Raw genomic sequence first — 23065 nt, forward strand, 5'->3', positions numbered from 1 at the left:
CATTTTTAAATGCTTTATGATTAGCAAGTAGGGGAAAGCTCTATTTCAGCACTCTAATTATTTCAAATCATATAAGGCTGGATGTTGAGATCTTTTACCTCCTCTCAGCTGTGAGGACAAGGGGAGTGGGGGACTTCAGTCTCTCTTAGCCTCACATCACCTGACAAACCCCGCGACCTGGATCTTGTTTCAGGGACTCTTATGTATTTTTGTATCTAAGCAATTACAAACTTTTTTGATGATAGTTTGTCTGGGTTAGCGAAAAACGTGCACCTACCTTTGTGTGCAAGAATGATGAGAATGTTGTTGCCCTTGTTGTTACTGATAATCCAAAAATTAAATTCTGTCATGTCTTCCTTGGAACTGGTAAAACTATTTTTAGTTGTATAGAACTAAATTAATTTTTAGCAGACACTGTTTTTTGGTTTAGTAAAAGTATTCTATTTTACTCTATTTTGAGAATATTTTGGTGGCATGGTTTAGTATCATAGCTGGATTTTTTCAGTATGCTGTCGACTGTATCAACCAATTCAAGTTTAATTATAAGGTTTACTGTACCTGCAGGTGAGACATTGTAAAATTGTGTGCTTTTTCGCTAGCAACAACATGCTATTATTTCTTTTGTCTATTAATGTCTTCCACAGATCAGTAAACAGCAGCTACAGACAGTAAAGGAGCGTTTCCAGGCGTTTCTTAATGGAGAAACTCAGATTGTAGCTGATGAGGCCTTCATCAATGCCGTGCAGAGCTACTATGAGGTAAGTTTTTGCCCTGTTTGATTAAGATTAGTTGGACTGAAAAAAATATTTAATGTAGTTATGCATCAACTGAATCATTCTGATAGTGTGCTTATAAAAACTGCTGTGTCTGAGAGGCCACACTCCACCTTTTGTAGCTAACCTCTTGTCTTCTTGTTGAGGAAAAAAATGTACATATATTTCAGTTAATTAGTCAGTTGTGTTACATAATATTTTCTCCTCATTTCTTCTTTTTATAACTGTGTGCCAATTACAATATACTCAATATAACTTGTACATGTACCGGCGTTATGTATTTAAAATACAAAATATGAGTAACTGTATTCCGTTACAGTTACCGTTTAAAACGATGGTATTCAGAATACAGTTACTTTGTTGAATTAAATGGATTACACGGCGGTCTTTTTCTGTTTCTTAAGTTAGGCTATGTCCTCTCTATTTTTGGTAATTCCACGCTGGTGGAAACCCAAACAAAACACACATTAAGAGGCTCTAATGCCTGTCTCTCAATCTCGCGGCCCATGTCACCTCTACTTGCGGCCCGCATAATGACGTGAAGAAATATTTTTCAAAATTATTTTTCAAAAAATTATTTAATTTGAAGGCAATAGGCAGAGTGTTACAGGCATAGACCTAAAGAATGTAGCCTCATGGGCAGTGTAGCCCAGTTGTAAGTAAGCTATTAAGACTCAACTGTACACTGTGTTCATGTTTTTCTCCGAAGCAATAAGTTCTGTTCGAGCAGCCTTTCAACGCCTCTCTCTGTCTCTCGCTAGCAAAGTTGACCCAGACAACAAAGTAAAGCTAGTTTTCAGCTACGAGCCCTACATGGAACCCGACATATTAGCCAGAGGTCCCTTTACTACATAATATATAGTATTTGATCCCCTAAATTCTTGATCAATTACAGATATTTATGATGTGTATAAAACATACCTGTCCACAGAATCAATTTCTTTCATTTCAACCTCTCCACAACCATGGGACAGATCTAAGAGCTGTGAAAGAACATCGGGGACAAGATGGTATACCTGCACAAGGCTGGTATGGGTTCCAAATTCTTTAGAATCTTGGTGAGAAGGTGATAACTATAATTCACTACAGTTATGGAAGAAATTTAAAATGAACATAAATCACGCTTGCTCCTCCGTGAATTGCTACCTTATCGTGGTGGAGGGGTTTGTGTGTCCCAGGGATCCCAGGGCCTATGTTGTTGGAGCAGCCCCCTGATAGGGTCTCCAATGGCAAATTGGTCCTGGGTGAGGGACCAGGCAAAGAGCCATTTAAGAGACTCCTATGAGTTTACAATCAAGGGAACAGTTCACCCTGTCTGGGATAGGGTTACTAGGGCCCTGCTCTGGAACCGAGGCCCGGGGAGGGTCCCCGAGGGCAAGCTTCTGGTGGCCAGTCCTTAGTCCATGGGGCCCGGATGGGCACAGCATGAAAAAGGACATGGGCCCATCCTCCTGCATGTCCACCACCTGCAGGAGGCACCATAGAGGTCGGGTGCAGTGTGTGCTGGGCGGCAGCAAGGACCAGAGGCCCTGGCGGACTGATCCCGGCTACCAAGACTAACAACTGGGACATGGAATGTCACCTCTCTGGTAGGAAAGGAGCCTGAGTTAGTGCGTGAGGTTTGAGAGGTACTGGCTAGATATTGTCGGGCTCACATTAACGTACAGCTTGGCATCTGGAACCAGGCTGGGTATCCTAGTATCCCCTCGACTTGCTGTCTATGCGTTGAGATTTCTCCCAGTAGACGAGAGGGTTTGTTCCCTGTGCTTTCAGTTGGGGAATGGGACTTCTGTGCAAATCACAGTTTGTCCATAACGAACACCATGTTCAAACATAAGAGTGTCCAGAAGTGCACGTGGGAATAGGACACCCTAGGTCATAGGTCGATGATTGATTTTGTACTCGTATCAGCAGACCTGCGGCCATATGTTCTGGACACTTGGGTAAAGAGAGGGGTTGAGTTGTAGACTCATCACCACCTGGTGGTGAATTGGATCAGGTGGCAGGGGAGGATGCTGGACAAACCGGGCACACCTAAACGTATAGTGAGGATGCGCTGGGAACTCCTGGCAGAGGTCCTGGTTCACAAGATCTTCAACCCACACCTCCGGCAGAGCTTCAACAGCATTCCAAGAGGGACTGGTGAAATTGAGTCTGAATGGACCATGTTCAGCACCTCCATTGCCGAAGCCACTGCACTGAGCTGTAGCCACAAGGTGGTTGATGCCTGTCATGGTGGTAACCCCTGAACCAAATGGTGGGCACCAGAGGTGAGGGGAGCTACCAGGCTGAAGAAGGAGTACTGTCAGGCTTGGTTAGCCTGTGGGATTTTGGAGGCAGCTGATAGGTGCTGGCAGGCCACGCGGAACGTGGCACGAGCAGTGGCTGAAGTAAAAACTCGGGTGTGGGAGGAGTTCAGAGAGGCTATGGTAAAAGACTTTTGGACTGCCTCGAAGAGATTCTGGCAAACCGTCAGGCAACTCAGGAGGGGAAAGTGGTGCTCTACCTGCACTGCGTAAAGTGTGGGTTGAGCACTGCTGACTTCGACTGAGAACATTGTTGAGCAGTGGAAGGAATACTTCAAGGACATCCTTAAGCCGACTAGCATGACTTCCGTGGAGGAAGAAGAGTCAGGGAATGAGGGGGATGACTTGTCTACTTCCAGGGGTAAGGTCACTGAGCCATTTAAACAACTCCTTGGGGGCAGGACCCCTGGGGGGGATAAGGTTAAGGTTCACCCTGAGGTCCTGAATGCTCTGGATGTTGTAGGGCTGCCTTGGTTAAACACCCCTCTACAATGTTGCATTGAAATCAGGGGCGGTATCTCTGGATTGGCACATCAGAGTATTGGTTCCCATCATTAAGAAGGGGGATGAGGATGTGTTCCAACTGTAGGGGGATCACACACATCAGCTTCCCTGGGACAGTCTGTGCCAGGATGCTGGAAAACATAGTCCATCTGTTAGATGAACCTCGGATACAGGAGGAACAATGCAGTTTTTGCCATGGTCGTAGAACACTGGACCAGTTCTTCACCCTCTCAAGGATACTTGATGGTGCATGGGAGTTTGCCCAACCAGTCAACCTGTGTTTTGTGGAGCTGGAGAAGGCATTCAACCATGTCCCTAGGAGTGTCCTGTCTTCGGGAGTATAGGGTATCTGGCCCATTGCTACAGGCCAATCAAACCCTATACAATCATTGCAAGAGCCTGGTCTGTATAGCCAGCAATAAGTCGGATTCGTTACAAGTGGGTGATGGACTCCGCCAGGGCTGCCCTTTGTCACCAATCCTGTTCGTAATTTTTTTGGACAGAATTTCTAGGTATAGCCAAGTGGCGGAAGGCTTTTGCTTGGGAATCTGATCTCTGCTTTTCGCAGATAATGTGGTTCTGTTGGCTTCATCGGGTGATGGCCTCCAGCTCACACTGAAATGGTTCGTGGCGGAGTGTGAAGCGGCGGGAATGATAATCAGCACCTCCAAATCTGAGGCCATGGTCTTCAGCCAAAAGGGTGGAATGCTCACTCCGGGTCAGGGACGAGTTCCTGCCCCAAGTGGAGGAGTTTAAGTATCTCTTATGGAAGACAGGAGAATAAACCAGCTGTTCTCCACAGAATCAGCCAAGGTGTACTCTCAGTGTACTCTCACCTCTCAGAGTACCTGCAAAGGGTAGGTAAGGCAAGTGCTGAGGAGTTAGCTGAATGGTAAAAACAAGATGTGGGCTATGAACACCTACACCCAACCCGTGATCACATACAGCATATCACCAGGGTGCAAGATGCTAGCAGGCAGAGCATACATGGAACGCCATAACCAAGTGGCGGCATAGTATACAGGAACATCTGTGCCGAGTATAACCTGGAAGTCCCAAGGTCAAAATGGGAGACGCGCCCTAGGGTGGTGGAGAATGACCGAGCTAAGATCATATAGGGCTTCCAGATACAGACGGACAAAATGGTGGTGGCTAACCAACCGGACACAGTGGTACAGAAGCAGAAGAAGATGGCCATAGTGATAGATGTAACAATACCAAATGACATCTAGAATAAGGAACACGAGAAGTACCAAGGGCTCAGAGAAGAGGTCGAGAAGATGTGGAGGGTGAAGGTAACAGTGGTCCTAGTGGTAATTGGAGCACTAGGTGCGGTGACTCCCAAGATAGGCGAGTGGCTCCAGGAGATCCCAGGATTGATCATTGGAGATCTCTGTCCAGAAGTGGGCAGTCCTAGGAAGAGCTAAGATACTGCGTGGGACTTTCAAGCACCCAGACCTCTGTTAGAGGACCCGAGCTTGAAGGCTAAAGCCCCCCCACAGAGACAAGAGGGGAATTTATTTTATTTATATATGTGTGTGTTTTACATGTTAGAGGTTCACTTTAACTTATCTTAAGGGTAACAGTTTGTTTAGAAACAACTGGTTTTGTACCTTACAATTTAATTTAAATGTGTAATTTTGTTATACAGTTAATTCAAGTGTAAAAGTTATAGAATACCTTTTTACTGCCTAAGGTATTGGGATTGGTTTTGAGTACTTAATAATCTCATAATTAGAAATGATTACAGTAAGAGTTATGCTTACGATGTCAGATACAAAGTAATTAACTAAGGTTAATGTCATTGATGTGTTAATGGGTACATGTACACTCAGAAAAATAAAGGTGCCAACTGGAACCAAAAGTGGTTCTTTAGACTGATGCCATAGAAGAACCTTTTTTGGTGCCACAAAGAACCTTTCAAACAATGGTTCTTTAAAGAACCATTTCTTTCAGTGGTTCATTGAAGAACCTTTAAAGGTGCCCTAAAGAACCATCAAGAAATGGTTCTTTGGGGCACCTTTAATGGTTTTTCAAAGAACCTTTTTAAAAATGGTTCTTTATAAAACCATTTTAAAGAACCTTTTTTGAAATGGTTCTTTAAAGAACCATTTTAAATCTTTCAAAATAAAATGTATCAAAAATTGAATTTAAGTAGGGTTAAATAAATACAAGCACAGCATAGACATATATTAATGGTTTATTGCCATTTAGCAGTATACCAAAAGACAAAAAGGCACCACATCACTACTAATACATGTCACATATTAGTCATTTAAACATTAATAACATTTTTACTATACTATAAATAAATAAATATATATATATAAATACTATATCTAAAGATAACACAACAATTAATACATGTATTGTTTAATTAATAAAACATCAAAAAGTGATAAACACATTAGAAATAGCAATAGCTTCATAACAGACCAATAAATCAAGACATTTTCATCAGCAGATGTTTGCATGTTCAGTAAAAATATTTCAACAACAAGTTTTTGAATAAAATTAACAATGAACTTCAGCCTTACATTATGTAAGGTAAGTTTAATGTTAGACTTAGGGCTGCTCGATTATGGCAAAAATGATAATCACGGTTATTTTCACTGAAATTGAGATCTCGATTATTTGACGATATTTATTTAACAATAACAATGTATTGAATAATGGCTTTAAAGACTGTCAAAAAATAATATAAAATAGTGTGCAAATACTGATAACAGTGCAAATGTTTGCAATATAAAAAATAAATGAAAAATGTAAACATTAATGTTTAGTGAACTTCAAAATACTGCATAATATTTATGCATACAAATAACCAAACATCAAGGCAAGCTGTGTAGCCACACAATGCACAATTGCATCAAACTGACATTGAGGTATGTCAACTAAAGTTGCTGCTCCTTCATTGTTTGATCGTATGTTACTTTGTGAGCGGTCTTAAAATGTTTGAATAAATTTGTAGTGTTGCTCTGTGGTGCAGCTACGACACCGTAGCAAAGTTTACACACTATATCTACTTAATCCACGTCTGACTCCGCGAACCCCTAATGTTTCCACACCACTGAAGTCGTTTTACCTCTCTTTTCAACCAGCGGCATTCTCTCTTCAGCAGCCATTATCCTCTCCTCTCCAAATAACTTCTGCTTAGCTTCCCTCGGGTCCTCTTAATTGTTGTGACGCGTGTTCGAATCGCAGAGAGGTGTGCTCGATTTGCCAAACGGAGCAGCGCGAGAGTAAAGCATGAGGGAGGTGCTAATAATCGGCTCAGTCATTTTTAATGATCGTTGAAAACCCAGATCGTAATCTAGATTAAAATTCGATTAATTGAGCAGCCCTAGTTGGACTCATGGTTCTTTGTTAGTCCAGTTTAGGACAATGTCACTGACATATATATCATATCAAATATATGTCATATGAAAACAACCCCACACCTGCAGTTGTTTCAGTTTTTCACAGGTGTTTCCTGTCAGCTGGTCAACCTCACTCAGGTGGACATCCATATCAGCCAACCAAACGACAAGCTCCTCCCTTTGTGCTTCAAATCCCTCCCACTCTGAGACAATGAGCTGAGAGAGAGAAAACAAGGGTCAATTATAAAGAAGAGAGAAAAGTGAAACCCTCCTCAGAAGGTCTGACTCGCATACCTGCAGTCAACCTATGATGGACTCCTGTTTGGTGTTCACGTCATCCCAGTGTTGCCAGCAGCCGAGTCTGCAGGGTGCCCTGGAAGAGCCGAGTTAATGTAGACTCCTCCTGGTCAGGCTGTCCAGCTGGATGAGCCGAGGTCTCCCCTCTCGCCGCCGCCTCTGAACACACAAACACAAATTGCATCTGAAGCAGGAGGTGCAGATTTTTTTGCTATTCTTTTCTAAATCCAGGTTTGATCACATGGAGGTATTTGGAAAACTTTTTTGGCCAGCGGACGACTGTTGTCTCGCAGAAAGTCAAATCAAATGTATGCGATACACAATCAATTCACGAGAACAAATTATAAAAAACTAGTCCAGTTCTTCCCTGATTTCAACTGAATTCTGCATCAAAACAGGAAAACAGAATTAAAACGAGAGTTTGCAGCAAATGTGAGCACAAAGTCTCACTTTGTACAAGCCTGCTATTAAAGTTCTCCTCTATGCAGACGACTTTCCTGTTTTCAAGGCACAACTTGGATCTGCTGTACAAATCTTATGGATACACGCTAAATGAAACAGTAGTGTGCACGACTCCAGATTCTGATCCCTCGTCCTAATATGGTCCCAAAAGGCTCACAAAAAACATTGGAATAGCAATAAAGCAAATGTTGAGGCTTCTAAATACAAAGTCCATAAACCAATGGCTGACATGGGTTTTATCATAAGGGTGATAAATATACAACATATGTTCTTAAGACTAAAAGTATAATACAGATTTTAGTGTGAGAGATTTGATGTTCATTTACCTGCAGATGCACTATACGTGCCTGCTCTGTGGTTTTCCACGTTTTGCACATCACTATTTAATACAGGAACTAGGTGAACTAAAACAAGTCATCTTTCTTTGTGAGAGGACAATATTAATGAAACAAACCTCAATGACATCATAGAGATCCCCAAAGATGCTCCTGCTGCTTTTCTTCCTCCTCATCCTAAGCTTCCTCCTCCTTGTCCTCGACATCCATCCAATTGTAATTCAATCTAAGTGTGTTTCTCCCTCCTCTTCCTCATTTTGTTGGAGCTGTGAAAAGAATTAGTGTGAATCTGAATTAATTTGTGCAAACAAGAAAAATCTACAGCTTTTCGGTCAGAGGTGGTCTTGTGATTTAAGCCGGGTAGAGTAGATTTATGTGTTGATGCTACCTGCTTCAGCTCTACGACTGGCTGCTGAGTGATATTTACACCCTGGTTGGATTACAAACTTTAACCACGTGCTGAACTTCGGCCCAGGGTTGATACCTCTTGTTAGTATAAAGACCTCTTCTTGGCTTAATGTACGATGGTGGATAAATGAAACGTACAAAGAAAATTTAACTATATTACAAATGGACATCTATCTTGGTAACATCAGATGACCGGAGCATAACTTGCCAACTAGTCCGAAAATAAGTTATACAGTAACAGTCACAGACACATCTTCTAATATGTCACATTTCTATTCATTCAAAACACTTATGCATAGCTGTATTTTATACAGCTCTTACAGAATTCAAAGTACAGGCTGATGTGAGTATTTAATGTACGGCTCAGATCTACTGAATTTCAGAGTTTCTAGAGCAGACACAGAGCTCACATCACAACAGGCTCCAGGTGCCATTTTAGTGACATTAACAATATTATAAATTTTAATCAGTCTAGCTGACATTACGTTATGTACGCAGCACGCAATAGAACCACATATTTTAGAAGCCAAAGGTTCAAATTAGTTGGGAGCACCTTCACTTAATTATAACAGTGGTTTTGTTAGGAAAACAGTTCTGTATACCGGATACTAAATTGCGTTAACATCAACGGCTAACGTAGCTAACATAGCTAACTGTTATTGTTAGCACAGCATTAACAGCAAGCTACAATGAGGAGTAACAAAAACAAAACAGTAAAAAGGTTTTAATGAAAATGTTTTACCTTTTCCAACAGTCCCAGAATCCAGAGCTTCAAAGACCAGCAGGTACTCAAGACTGTTATTCGTTTCGCTGTCACCGTCAGTGAGAAAGTGTTTTTCCCTTAAAAAGTTCAAGGCCCGCCGGTCGCGCAATCTGTCTGCGCATGCGCATCCCAACGATTGACTCTCTCTCTCTCTCTCTCTCTCTCTCACTGTCATTTATTTGGCTCGAAACACATAAATTGCTCAGTGATAAACAACTACTGAGATCATTTACCTAAGCAGTGTGCTTTGTCAAAACTAAGTGTGTTGGTAATGAACACATAAGTATGTTCATTACACTGAGATTCTGTTGTGCAATTGTTATTTATTAGTATTTTAGAATTTGACTTTACATACTGCTGGGTGGTTTGTAAAGTTTACAATAACTAGTATTATCATTATGATATATTTTCTAATATATATAATAATCTCAAAAGTAATGCCTTGAAGCAGAAAATAGTAATACTTTATTAAAATTTAAAACTAAAGTACAGTATTTGAATGTGTGTATTGTGTCTACTGTTTGTTAACTCACCATAATCATAAACGTCTTAATAATAAATTCCTTATTCTATTACCACATTATTCGTGATCAGTGGGTTTGCGGGGTTGTGGGTGTGGGGGGGTAGGGTCTTTAGGCTTTGGCCCCCACCCCTGCCACCAGTATATTTTTAAGCAAGTATTTCTAACTTTTATTTGAATATTCAGTTTCCTACTGTTACGGGTTCAGAATTGGTGGAGAGTACAAAGGCAAGACAGTCCAGAAGATTTGGGTTAAAGCGATCTTTATTGAAGTATTCGCGCGGGAAGACAGTCACTGCACATGTCAGCAAGGGTCTTCACCAAAATTATACTTCAGACTGCTTTTATAGCATCAGGGTATTATGACGCCCCTTCTTGCGTTTACAAGCACATAATTTGCATGTACAGAACATTCATGTATTTTAAGCATAAAGTGCAACACAGAGGTTCCTCTTTTGGCATCTTCTTCCAAAAAAGGCAATGGACTCTGGCCTCTGCAGTCTCCAGGGCTGGCCCTCTCCACGCGTCACCTGTTGTCGAGAAAGCTCCAGTGCAACATGTTTGCTCAGTACATTCAGGCCTATGCTTAAATCTAGTTCTAGGTTATATGTGATATATGTGTGTTTTGTAAGCATGTGTGCGATCTTTCTTAAGCTCCAGGCTTTTAGCCAATGTGTCACCCAGACAGTCACGCTGAATGAAGCTTGAGACCTTTAATTACCTGGGGAAGCTTCAACTCCTTATAAGCACGGGACTGCAATGTGTGTATAAAGACATAATAATACTAAAAGTGGTTATGCTGCACCTGTAATAAGGATTAATGTGGTGTCAGCGTGTTAAATGATTACTCTGGTGTTCGTGTATTAACTGTCATCTGACCAGTTTAAAGCTATACGAGATAATATTAATGCTGATTAATATGCTATCTAATATATTGTAGCAGTAAAGCAATTTCCCCTCTTCCACAATCCTCCTTTTGACCTCTTGACCACAAGAGGTCACATACACCGTGTGCTGTGTCACTCCTCGGCCCACTCAGTCGTTTCCATCTCCATCAATGGCATCATGGACACCGGGGTCACTGCCCGGGATCCACTGCCCTCGTAATTACCTTTTCCAACAATCCTCTGACACAAGGAATGAGACAGCATCCACAGGTGACCAAAATCCCTAAAAAGCAGATATAGAAAGCATTGCAGACATCACTAACCCTTTCCACTGCCCGAACACGGATGTCAGCCAACCCTCAAAGGGATTCTCAATCCCTGAGTCTTCATGCATGGTCCTGGACAGAGTTTTAAGGCCCTCCAGCGCTCGAGTAACTGAGCCATCTGGGGCAGTATTGTTTGGGATGAAGGTACAGCACATGTCGCCAAACATAGCACAGACTCCGCCCCTTTCTGCGAGAACCATGTCGAGAGCTAGTCTGTTTTGGACCCCCATTAATGAGGTCGGACCCAACTGTTCCACTATTCCCTCAAAGGCATCCCTGGTTAGGTTTGAGAGTCTCAGCACATTGTAATGAACGTAGTTTATCCTGTCCACATTCTTGTTTGGGGTCACTGGAAAAAGAGCAGAGATTATTGGTAAGTTTTCAAAACCGGCTGCTATTGGGTCTACCAGTTTATACTCGTTTGGGACTCCCCTGGGCACTCCTATGCAGTCAATCCATGTGGGTGAATCCATTCTGGGATCGTATACATGTGTTCCCTGAGTGCTTCTTTTACTCAATATGTGTCTCTTACGTCTGGCTGCCAATGTGCGTGTGTTTCTTTCGGGCGTGACTTTCACTTTGTTGCCGATTAATGTCAGTGGAGCTCCCAACCTTACCATTGCACACGTCCCAACACTTCCCAGAGGAACACGGACCAAGAGAGTTCTCTGCCCACAATAATAATATAGCCCACTTCTTGCCCAATTGCCTATTAATGTATTTGAATGGTTTTTCATATTGGTGGTTCTCCCTGTGAGTGTCACAGAGCACCAACTAGGGTCGATATCTCCCAGCGTGTATCTCACTTTGTCTGTAGAAAACTTAAAGCACGTGTAGTTGTCCTTTCTGGGTCTGAATGGTCCTACCTGTGTCTGCTTGTCAATTGGTGGGAAGAGGCTGGCCAGGATTGAACAGTTGCCAGTACTCACTGCTTCTCTCGTAAGTCGCAGCATACACTCGTACCCCCATTTGTCCCCTGGATACAGTGGGGCGGGCTCTGTAAACAAACGCGGCCTAGCTGAGGCACAAGCAACACAGTTAGACACTTGTTGTTCTTTAGCATTTTGGGCCACCCAGTCCAGCCAGAGGTTACTGTCACTGAACCCGGTGGCACGCTCGATTAAATCCTGGGGCTTCAGCCTAGTGTAATCGACCGTCAACACTCGTCTACCTTTTGGTTCATGTTCCTCTGGTGTAGCGGTTGGCAACCCGTCCCCTCCTTTTCCTGTAATATTCGTACCAAAATTTGTGACATTATTAGACATGGGATTCACTAAGTTTATCCTAATTAATCCGATCGGATCTGTCCCCGAGACATCTGCCCCGATTACCAGGTAGAACACGTTTCCTGGGCTCTGTGACCTGGGCAGGGTGTCCCAGGGACCCAGAGAAAGTGTGATAGGGTTTTGGGCAGTAGAAAAATCCCTCTGAATGGCTATTCCCTTCAACCCCTCCGGCACCTGTGGCTGCCACCCTACTCCTGTCCAACTTACCACGTTCCCCCAGCCAGGGGCGCACCACTGTGCCGCTGTGTATGACGCCAGCACAGGGCGGATTCCCCGGCTGGAGTGAGGATTCCCTCCCCTGGTGCAAACGTAAGGGTGGCTGCACATCCACACATCATATCCCCTCCAGCTGCTGTTTGCTCCTTCACAGTTAATCACTTCGCATAGATCGAACGTGTATGAGCTTGTGGACCCTTTAACGTAGTCCAGTTCCATGCCATTATATGCGCTGAGACAATCATCCCTTTTGCCTGACACCTCACGCTTGGGTCTTTTCATCGGCCACATTTCGGTATTCGGTTTTTCAGTCAGTGTTGGGCTGGGCTGACCTCCGTGCTCAGGTGGGCTACGCCGTGCTATCTGCCAAAAATACAGAAAAAGACAAATACCCAAAACTAATACTATCTTATATAAAAGCCATGTGGTTGTGAGAAGCATTTTTACCAATCTCCTCTCCTCACGCTTCTTTCTGCGTGCCTGCAAGTCAAATTTGTGCATGGTGTCGTGTGAAATGTGTATTGCTGACATACAGATTCCTTTGTTTTCTTTTTTTTTTTTTTTTTCTACTTTGTTACCACTCCTTTGCGTTGGCGTGGGGATCTCCTCTTTGGCTGTTCTTCTTGCTTCGGCCTCCCAGGTAGACTGCTGGTCGGCCCGTTGCACGGGTGAGAGGATTTATTTTGCCTCTGGCTGTCGTCAGCACCCGTGTTCGGTGGAGCTGGGTCGTCGTCTACCAAGCTCTCGTCCGCTGCAGCACACTGCGTCCAATGGAACCAGGTGTCGCCTTTCCCTCTCAGTCGGACCGCTGTGTTCGTCCTGGCGGTTACCTCGTACGGACCTGTCCAGCGAGGCTCTTTCCACTTCCGCTTGATGACTTTCAGCCACACTGCTTTTGCGTCTGGGACCTCCCCTCCTGCTGTGGGTCTTCCAGAGGTAACCTGTTTTGTGAAACTGGACACAAGGGCTTTCAACTCATTAAAGTATTCAGCATGAGACCTGTTACTTTTTCTGGGCTGCTCCACCGGGACCACCGTCCAGGGCGCCGGAAACGGCCGTCCTGTCAGCAGCTCGTAAGGCGTGAAACCTGTGGATTGGTTAACAGAGCATCTTATGGTCATCAAAGCAATGGGCAGGGCTGCCAGCCAATTCAGCCCTGTCTGTGCACATATTTTAGCTAGTTTGTTCTTCAAGTTTAGGTTCATTCTTTCTACTTTCCCTTGCGATTGAGGGTGGTACACTGTCCCGAATTTATGCTGAACCCCCAACATTCTCTCCACCTCTGCTAAATCCTGATTTCTAAAATGGGTACCGTTGTCTGATCTAATTCTCTTAGGAAACCCATGCCTTGGAATGTAGTGGTTAATCAAACATTTAATCACACTCTTTGCATCCTCTCTTTTGGTCGCCCATGCCTCTGGCCAGCCGGTCAGAGCATCCACACATACCAACAAATACCTGACTCCTCCTGGACCTGGATCTACCATGTCGGTGAAATCAATCACAATTTCTTCTCCTGGTCTCTCTGGCATGAGAAACTTACCTGTTTCTGGCTTCACCGCTGGCTTTGGATTGTGTGCCCCGCAAATTAAACAGGTTCGGGCTCTCTCTTTTATCATGTTTCTCAGATCTGGGTGCCACCAGTGACACAAGTTTCTCTCCATCTGTGTCACTCCTACGTGGCCAAGTCCATGCGCCTCGCATACTTTCTTTTCAGCCAGCTTAGCTGTCAGAACCGGGCGCCCGTGGGGTCCTCGCCACAGACCTCTTTCTTTTCGGGCTCCTCGGCTCTCCCACACCTCCTTTTCCTCCTGGGTGGCTTCTTCTTGAGCCTGTCTGGCTTCCTCTAAGACATCCATATTTGGTTCTTCGTCTGCAGTGACCTCCACCATTTGCCTTCGTCCTCTGTACCCCGCGGCTTCTTTCGCGGCTTCATCTGCTTTCTGGTTTCCTTTGGCCACCATTGTGTTTTCTTGAGAGTGTCCTTTGCATTTTATGATACTTACCTCGCCTGGGTCGTTCAGAGCTTCTTCCAGTTCTTCCATTTCCCTCTTATGGCATATTGGGGCATTAGTTGCTGTTCTGAAACCTGCTCTCTTCCATTGAGCAAGTTCCACGTGAGCTGCTCCAAACGCATAAGCTGAATCAGTGTAAATGTTCACCTTCATGTCCTTGGCCAGTCTGAGGGCTCGGGTCAGAGCTATTACTTCAGCTCTCTGTGCTGACTGTTGGCCCTCAATTCTTCCGGCTTCTTTCACTTCATAGTGTTGTCCTCTTCTGCAAACCACAGCGTAGCCTGCTTTCAGTCCTTCTTCATCACGGTGACAGCAGCCATCTGTAAACCAGTCTTCAGCTCCGGGGATGGGCTCCGCTTTCAGATCTTCTCTAACTTTCTCTTCAGCTTCAGCTCTCTTGGCGCAGTCGTGTGGTTCCCCTGACCCCATCAAGTCCGCCATGTTTATTCCCTCATGTGTAAATGTCAGATTTGGAGCGTCTAGGACTTTGCTCAGTCTCTGTTGTGTCAGTGGTGTCATAGTGAAGGCTTGTGAGTTCACGTATGCTACTACACTATGTGTGGTGAGCACTTTAAGTGGATGTTCTCTCACTACATGTGCTGTTTTCTGGATGATTTTTGCTACCCCAGCTGCGTGTTGTGTGCATGTGGGATGCCTGGCCTCTGTTGGGTTTAATCTTATGCTAACATACATAAGCACATCTCTACCTCCTCCTTTTTTCTGAAACAACACCCCATTCACCACCCCACTTGTTTCAGAAACATCAAGGTAAAATGGTTCGTCATAGTTGGGCGTGGCCAGGTCTGTGGCCCTTGACAGGTCTTGTTTCAGTGAAATAAACGCTGTTTCTGTGGCTGGCGTCCAAGGCAATTCAGCCTTAAGGTTTCGAACGCCCACCTTTTTTATCAGGTCCCTTAAAGGGGCCGTTTTGCCTGCATAGTTAGGAATGAACTGTCTGCTGTAACCTGTCAGGCCCAGAAAGGAAAGGAGCTCTTTTACAGTTCGTGGTTTTGGGTGTGTCAGAATCTGGTCTCTGTGTGTGTTCATCAAACCCACTGACCTGTGTGCGATGACTCGGCCCAGAAATGTTACTTCCGGTCGGACCAACTGCAGTTTGTCCTTACTTACTTTGAACCCACATTCTGCCAATCGGTTCAGAACCACGAGCGAGGCTGCTGTACAGGCCGATGCTGACGGGGCTGCAATGAGAAGGTCATCCACATACTGAATTAATGTACAACCTTCAGGCAGGTGGCATGGTGACAATGCATCTTTCAACACCTGATTGAAAATGCCTGGGGACAGTGCAAAGCCTTGTGGCAGGCGCGTGTATCTGTATTTCTGGCCTCTGTATGTAAATGAAAAAATGTCCCTCAGTGAGTCATGTAAGGGGAGACAAAAGAAAGCATTAGCAAGATCAATGCATGTGAACCACTTCTGGTCCCATGAGATGGCTGTTAAAGCCGTGTATGGGTTTGGCACAGGCACAGTGTCAGTGCGCAGTATGGCGTTAATGGCTCTCAGGTCATGTGCCATCCTGTATTTCCCTGTCCCTTGCTTCTCCACCGGCAAGATAGGTGTGTTCCAAAATGACTGTGAAGGCTCAAGCACACCTACTTGCAACAGCCCTTCAATGGTTTCTGCAATTCCCTCTTCAGCTTCTGGTTTGTGTCTATACTGTGGTCTGTTAATTGGCGCCTCCGACTTTAGCTGAAACAGGACGGGTGAACAATTAGCCAGGCCAACATCCGTGGGCCCTGTTGACCACAAACTGTCAGGGAGCTGTGAAAGCGCTGCAACCGCGTCAGGGTTGTCTGTTTTTTCCCTGCCGTGTGTTCTTGAAATTTCTTTGTGTTCTACAACCACCGCGTCGTTAGACAGACAGGTGATGCGATAGGTTTTGCACTTGGGTGCATACCAAACGTTTGGAATTTGAGTACTTTGCCACGAGCCGTTTTCCAGGGCCCGCTTGACCATCGGTCCCATTTCTCTAGCCTGATGACCTATGTGGACCGCCAATGTGACATGGGGAGCTGAATCGGAACCCATCTCGTACCAAGGCAGTTGTTCTTCCGTTAATTTCACCGCAGCTGCTACTCCTTCCGGCCCGACATAAATGTTGTGGCAACGCACGTTCCAAATTTGACCTTCGAGGTCAGATTCAAATTGTTCTCGGTATGTGTCATCGTCGTCCCTATCATAAAACAGAGTGACGTGGTAAGGGTCACGCGGCGGGGTGTAGACGGCCAGGCTCATTATCCAGGGTCTCCACAGCTCATATTGTCTGAGAATGCCGTCTTCCACCAGCCTCCCCCAGTAAATGTCGGCGGTAGCTTGTTCCGAGTCTTGGATCAGATATTGAGTCTTTGAATGTGTCCCCAGGCATGGGAACTGTCTGCCTCCCGGAAGAGTAACTGTGAGTCCATCTGTAGAACACATTATGGTGGCTCCCAGTTTCACGAGCAGGTCCCTGCCCATGAGATTTACAGGTACTTGTGGTGACACTACATATCGGTGCTTCAAAGTCTGTTTCCCCAGCTTGGTCAGTGCTGGATCAGTTAGTGGCAGAGTCATGGGAACCCCAGAGAAACCAACGACGCTCACAGTGTGGTCTGAGAGTGTTGCACTGTTTGGTGTGGATATAAGCGTTGAGTAGGTCGCTCCAGTGTCCACCAGGAAGGTCAGTGGTGTTCCTTCCACAGTCATCGACAGCATGGGATCTGCCGTTCCCACACCGTCCGGTTTCTCAGGGCCCCGTCAATATTGCTCTCCCTCCCAGCCCCAGTCGGCCACTGGATACTGGGCAACTGGCGCTGCGCCTGGGTTGGGAGCTTGGTGTCCGCCTCTGTATGCACCTCTTCCTCTGGGAGCTCCTCGTGCCTGGGATTGGTAACCTCGCCCACGGTAGTTCAGGGGTGGTTCTGGGCAGTCTCTCGCCCAATGTCCCTCTGCTCCACATCTCAGACAGGCATTCCATGACGTGGAGCTGGGATTCCCCGCACCACGCGCCCTTTGTCCCCTCCCGGCGTAACCACCACGCCCTCTGTATGGTCTCGCCGCCCCCCAATTTCCCGCGGGTTGTCTCTGCCTTGGTGCATTGACGGCCCAGCGGTCATCAGGATACAGGTTGGGATCCAGATCTGGCCACTCAGGCACGGGATCAGGCTGGGGCTTTGCCACCATCATGGCCTTACTTGCTTCTTTGATTTCTTTTTTCTTACCGACGTACTTTTCGCGAGCTTCATTCAGTTGCAGCTTCAGCAACTCAGCCTGTTTGTCCTCCAGGTCCTTTTTCAGTTTGTTCACCTCATCCCTCTCCAGCATCAGCCGGTGTGTTAAATGCCGCTCCCACTGGGTGGAGTCAGTGACAGCAAAGTCTGGATTCTTCTCTAAATCAGTTCTCACCTGCTTAGGCAGCCCTGCCAGCACCGCAGCTCTAAACCAAGCTCGTGATTCTCCTTCTTGGCCAGGATGTATCCCTGTCTCTGACAGCCACTGCTCTTTTGCTCTCGCTAGAAACTCTAGGGGTGTGTGTTGCGGATCCCAAACTATTTTAGGAATGGCTCCAGTATTTGGGGTCGGGTACTTCTCACGCACTTGCGTTCGCTAGGGCATTTCGCGCCAGCGGTATGGCCTGTTGTTGGCGTAGCTGGTGGTTCCTGCCATTTCCTCCACGTCCGCCAGCCCACATGCAATCATCGCCCTCCCGCTAGCGCGGAAGTCACCGATGGCGATTTCCTCTCCTTCCGTCAACGCATCCAGTTTCCTCAGCCATCTTGCTCCTCCCTCTGTGACAGGTGGCAGTTGTCTGGCCAGTGCTTCCAGATCCCTTACCTTGTATGCCCGGTAGATCGGTTCATGTTTGGGGCCCACTATTAGCGGCAAGCTCCAGCCCGCTCTCTCAACTGCATCCTCAGCGTCCGCTTCCCTGCTCTTGCTGGTCTTCCCCCCGGTCATTGGGGCGTCAAACACTGATTTTATGCCCGCTCTGGCGTCGGACTTCAATTTTTTAGTTGGATGTCTGTGCACCGTTCTACTGCGCAAGTTCAAGTTTTTGTCCGGGTCACAGCCGTCTTTTCCTTTAATTTCCTCCTCTTCTTCATCCATGTCATCTTCCGATGAAGTCTTGCCCTCTTCCATGTCAACCTCCACAATTGTCTTCAGGGGCTTATGCCCTTTGGATGAAGTCTTCAGGTGCTTTAGTTCCTCTTCCATGAGTTCCTTCAGGGCGTTCTGCTTTACCACGGTCAGCGTTTCTACTACTGCCAGTAGAGCGTCTCGATCCTCGTGCATCTGCCCATAAACCTGCCCATCCCACCTATTCTGCCTGTTAGTAATCTGCTTGCTTGCTTGGTGGTGTGTCTGTCTTTCCTGGTTCGGCGGCTCGACCAATTCTGACCTTCCGTCTTCCTCATCCTGCGAGGACCCCTCTTCAGTCCGAACAGCAGGTGAGGCTTCGGTATGAGGCACCCCCGACCCTGCTGCTTCTCCTAGTGAGTCTGGCGTCGTCCAGGCCCGGCTACACGATGTCAAACCGTGACCCGTGGCACAGGCCGTCTGCGTCCCTGCATTCTCCCTGTTGTGTGGTTCCACCACCGTCATTTCTGCATGTTGGGTTGGCCTGGTCGTGCCTGGGTACTCGACATTTACAAGTCCTCCTGTCACAATGCCCGCCTGTCCATCAGGGCCCTGCACCTGTCCTCCGTCTAAGGACATCACTGGCATCACATAAGGGGGAGGAGTCCCTGCTCCACCCAGCTGTGGCGGGGCGCTGGGAAGTTGTGGGATCCACGGGTATATTGCTGGTGTGTGAGGGTTATTTACTTCTTCTCCCTTCAACGTGAGTTTTGCCATTTTGTCCTCCAGCTTTTCATTGTCTTCCTGTAATTTCTGCAGTAATTTCATCATACTCACCGTGTCCTCTTCCTTTGCTGGCTCAGGCTGTTCCACTTTGTCTTTCATCCAGGATGATACTGCATTGCACATCATCATCCACTTGCAGCAGTTGCCATGCATTGCCTTCAAAGCAGTCATTTCCTTTTTTATTTTCCGGTTAACTGAGCGGCCTCCTGATTCCTCCTGTAAGTTTTTTAGTTTCTTCTCACATCTCTCTCCCTCTGTTCTAAGCACAACCTCCAGAGCTGTCCTTTCATCTGTCCCTTTGTGTTGTAAGTCAAAAATTTTGCTTACCTCTGCTTCCATGGCTCGGCACTCTTTTTCGGCTGCTTTAGACGTACCTGTACAGGCCATCCTTATGGCCTTTTTCAGCTCCACTACCTGATCCTTCAATGTCTTGTAACGTCTCTGTCCGTTGGCCGAGGTGTCCGCCATTTTGTGATTTCCTGCAAGACAGCACGTACCTCTTCAAAATGGCTGCTGTCGGCTCCTCTTTGCCCGTCACCCTCCGGCACTTCCCTTTTCCGCCTCAGAGCTCGTCTCTCCGCTCTAGCAGTCACTTCCCTTTTTAATTCTGCTTGGTGACACAGAGAACAGTGAACTCAGGCCTCACCACACAATATTATCTGCTCAGTCAACCCCTGAGCAACAACCCACATCCCGTCAATGACATAAACCTGAAAATGATCCCCACCAATAAACTTAATAACTTTTATTTTAGTGTCTTGCCTCTAGTTACATGTTTACCGACAACCTTTACCGCCCTCAAGGGACCCTGGTGTGCCTGTCAGGAAACAGAGCTGCTGGCTGTCACGCTTTAGTGAACAAACAGGAACCACACCCTAGCTCTCCAGGGACCAAGCATTTCTCCAGCAAATGTCATCTAATATCCACCACTGTCTAACAGTCAAACTGAACTGTGTAAAGCAATAACACAAACATGTATAAAGTAACCCCAAATGCATAGCCATTGTAACACAACATGAGCATTCCTAAATGTCTTCTCCACTCCCCTCATCCGGAGAGGCCCAGTGTACAGTATCGACCTCCTCGCACAGGTCTACCATTGTACTAAACAATGCAAAGCTCGTGGTCAACCACCATGCTATTTGTGATTCTGTGATAGTGGTCGCGACTTCAATTTCAATTGGGTCGTCTGGTGCGTCCGCACGTTCTCCACGAAACACACGACTGGCTCTGAACTGGCCCTCTCCCAGGGGAGTAATTGTTATTCTGCAGTGCCCAAAAGTCAGCATGTCACTGCGTTAATGTGTGCGCTGTAAGCAGTAAGATTGTATCAGATGAAACACAAGAGCAAATTTAGGTATGCACACGACAGCTATGTGGCACACCAAAAGCAAATACAATAAAATACAAAACAGGAAATGGGAAATGTTGCACAAACGTATAAGAGAAAATGTTTATCAGTTTATAGTTCTGCGGCCTCCTCACTATTCTCTTCCACAATCTCACGTAGTGTTGTTACCAAGCGCAAACACTCATGTAATAACAGGGGGAATTCTGTTTCAGTCAAGTTCACAATTAAAGTGTAGTCACGCTCCGTGAGCCCTACTTCACAGCAAACACGCACTTCTGTCTCCACCCACCATGTTTGTCCGTCCGTTACTGGAGTCAACACAAGACTGAAAGTAAAGCTGGTGACATCCCTGCGCCCTTCCCCCAAAACCGTGTGGTATCTTTCAGCCATTAAATCTACACGGCAGTGCACATTAGTGTATTTACAAAACAAAGTCGTCTCGAGCAAAATCAAGCCGAAATACAAAGCAATCTATCTGGTCCACTGAAAATCAATATCAAAACCCCGAAAGGCGGAAGCACAAAAGGCGGGAAAGTCCCGTTCGGCGTCAGTGGGAGTGGGACCTCTGTCGGGATGACAGTATAAATCCAGCACCCGAAATATAATAAGACTACAAGCGGTAAAGTCTAATAACACTTGTGGCGAAGGCCTTACTGCCGCAGTTACTGTGACGCCATACTCAATGTTAGAAAACTCAGCGTTACAGCGACAAGCGACGTTAACAACGTCTCCTGTCCTGGTACACTCAACCACACAAGAACCGTTATCGAACATGCGAGCAAAAGGAGACAAGCAATTATCCTTGCCACTCGAACATAATGTCAAAATCCCTGAAAGCAATTCCACAAAAGGCCAAAAAGTCCTGCTCGGCGTCCGTGGGGTTTAAATTTCTCTGCTGTCTACAGTATAATGCCAACGCCCGAAAGATAACAAGACTACTACATGCAAAATCAACCAGACTTTCCTCTGACGACCCTGTTACTGCAGTAACTGAAAAGGCATACGGAATCCCTAAAGTCACAACGCGACATCGAGTGGTTACGACATAAAAATCCCCTGTCCGTGTGTATTCAAGTAAACAATATCCCGAATCTGTATGTACATGTGTATGTGCAGAAGCTTTAACGCAATATTAAAAGAGTGTCAGTATAGACAATCAAAAACAGAAGTCATATGAACTTCAGCAAGTGTTATAGCATTCAAGAATGAGTAAAACAAAACACACAGCCTAGATCATTCATTATTTGTAACAAAATGGAAATCAAAGCAAATCTTCCCTGATAACCCCAACACACGTCTTGCTTAACCCAGGCTCTGCAGTCCGTCATTAGTCACTCATTAGTAAACAGGAAATATCAGTCTAAATCAGTCACAGGGCACCTCATTTACATAAACACAGACACATCCCCAAAATAACCAGGCTGCCGTAGTGCCTGTCACAGACAGGACTTACACACAAAGAAAGAAATTATAACACAGTGACGTCTAATAAATGAAACAATATTTACAAGGCCTTAAATTGCACAACCTACATAATTTAGACAAAATTTAATTAACCCTCCAAGGGAGAAACTCCAAGTTTTTGATCATCAATGACAGTCTCAGTTCTAAACTGTATCTGCTCTAATCCCTAAATATACTAAGTGAATTTAAAAGCGTCCAACGCCCAAGCTCCAAGCTTTGCTACCCAAAAAAGTGCATAAACCGTTCCAAACGGTAAAGTGGTCCAACCACTAGCTATTTTGGAGTTTCCCAAGTACTCCACGAGCGCCAATCGGACTATCCCGTCCAACGGAAAATCCTGAGCGTCCTCAGGAAATTGGGAGCGTCACCTCCGAGAAATGCACTTCCAAGAACATCCCACAGTTCCGTTCTACATAAATTTAATTACGTTTTTAAAGGCATCCTATGAAACCACCAACCCACTGTATTGATGCCCAAGCCCAGCTTTGTATTCAATTATAACTGTACGACCGTATACAGATTTCAAATGACCTATTTCCTAAATTCAGTAGTCCAACTACTTTAACCTGTGTCTTTCCTATTTCCGTTACTTTTACCTTTTCCTATTCAATGTGCACACTACAAAATGTCAGATCGTAACAACACAAACAGTCACCAGTAATCTAATGAGTAGACAATAATTTAAACATCCAATTCGGCACACTTCGGAATACTTCAACAGGTAGTGCCTACCTTTAGAGATGGGCTGCCCGTTTGTCCACTCACTTCGAAAACCGGATCCCGCCTATGTGACCCTCTTGGACGTCCACAATGCCAACACCGTCTCTCCCTTCCAACCGCGGCCAATGCACCAATTGTTACGGGTTCAGAATTGGTGGAGAGTACAAAGGCAAGACAGTCCAGAAGATTTGGGTTAAAGCGATCTTTATT

General features: G+C 45.6%; 1 protein-coding gene and 1 long non-coding RNA gene across 2 annotated transcripts in view; one reads left to right on the plus strand and one right to left on the minus strand.

The window, feature by feature from the left end:
* The window catches only part of cadpsa (Ca2+-dependent activator protein for secretion a), a 378183-nt gene that overhangs the window by 58561 nt on the left and 296557 nt on the right, over window positions 1-23065 (plus strand). The window contains exon 2 of the mRNA XM_039611943.1: window positions 645-758. Coding sequence (XP_039467877.1) covers window positions 645-758 — 114 coding nt within the window. The remainder of the gene's footprint in view (window positions 1-644; window positions 759-23065) is intronic.
* On the minus strand, window positions 7270-9261 carry LOC120440148. Its single transcript, XR_005613015.1, has 3 exons — window positions 9187-9261; window positions 8156-8302; window positions 7270-7398 (listed from the first exon to the last, which is right to left on the minus strand). It is a non-coding gene; the product is annotated as an uncharacterized LOC120440148 (long non-coding RNA).

This window comes from Oreochromis aureus, linkage group 5, assembly GCF_013358895.1.
Source record: "Oreochromis aureus strain Israel breed Guangdong linkage group 5, ZZ_aureus, whole genome shotgun sequence".
Lineage (NCBI taxonomy): Eukaryota > Metazoa > Chordata > Actinopteri > Cichliformes > Cichlidae > Oreochromis > Oreochromis aureus.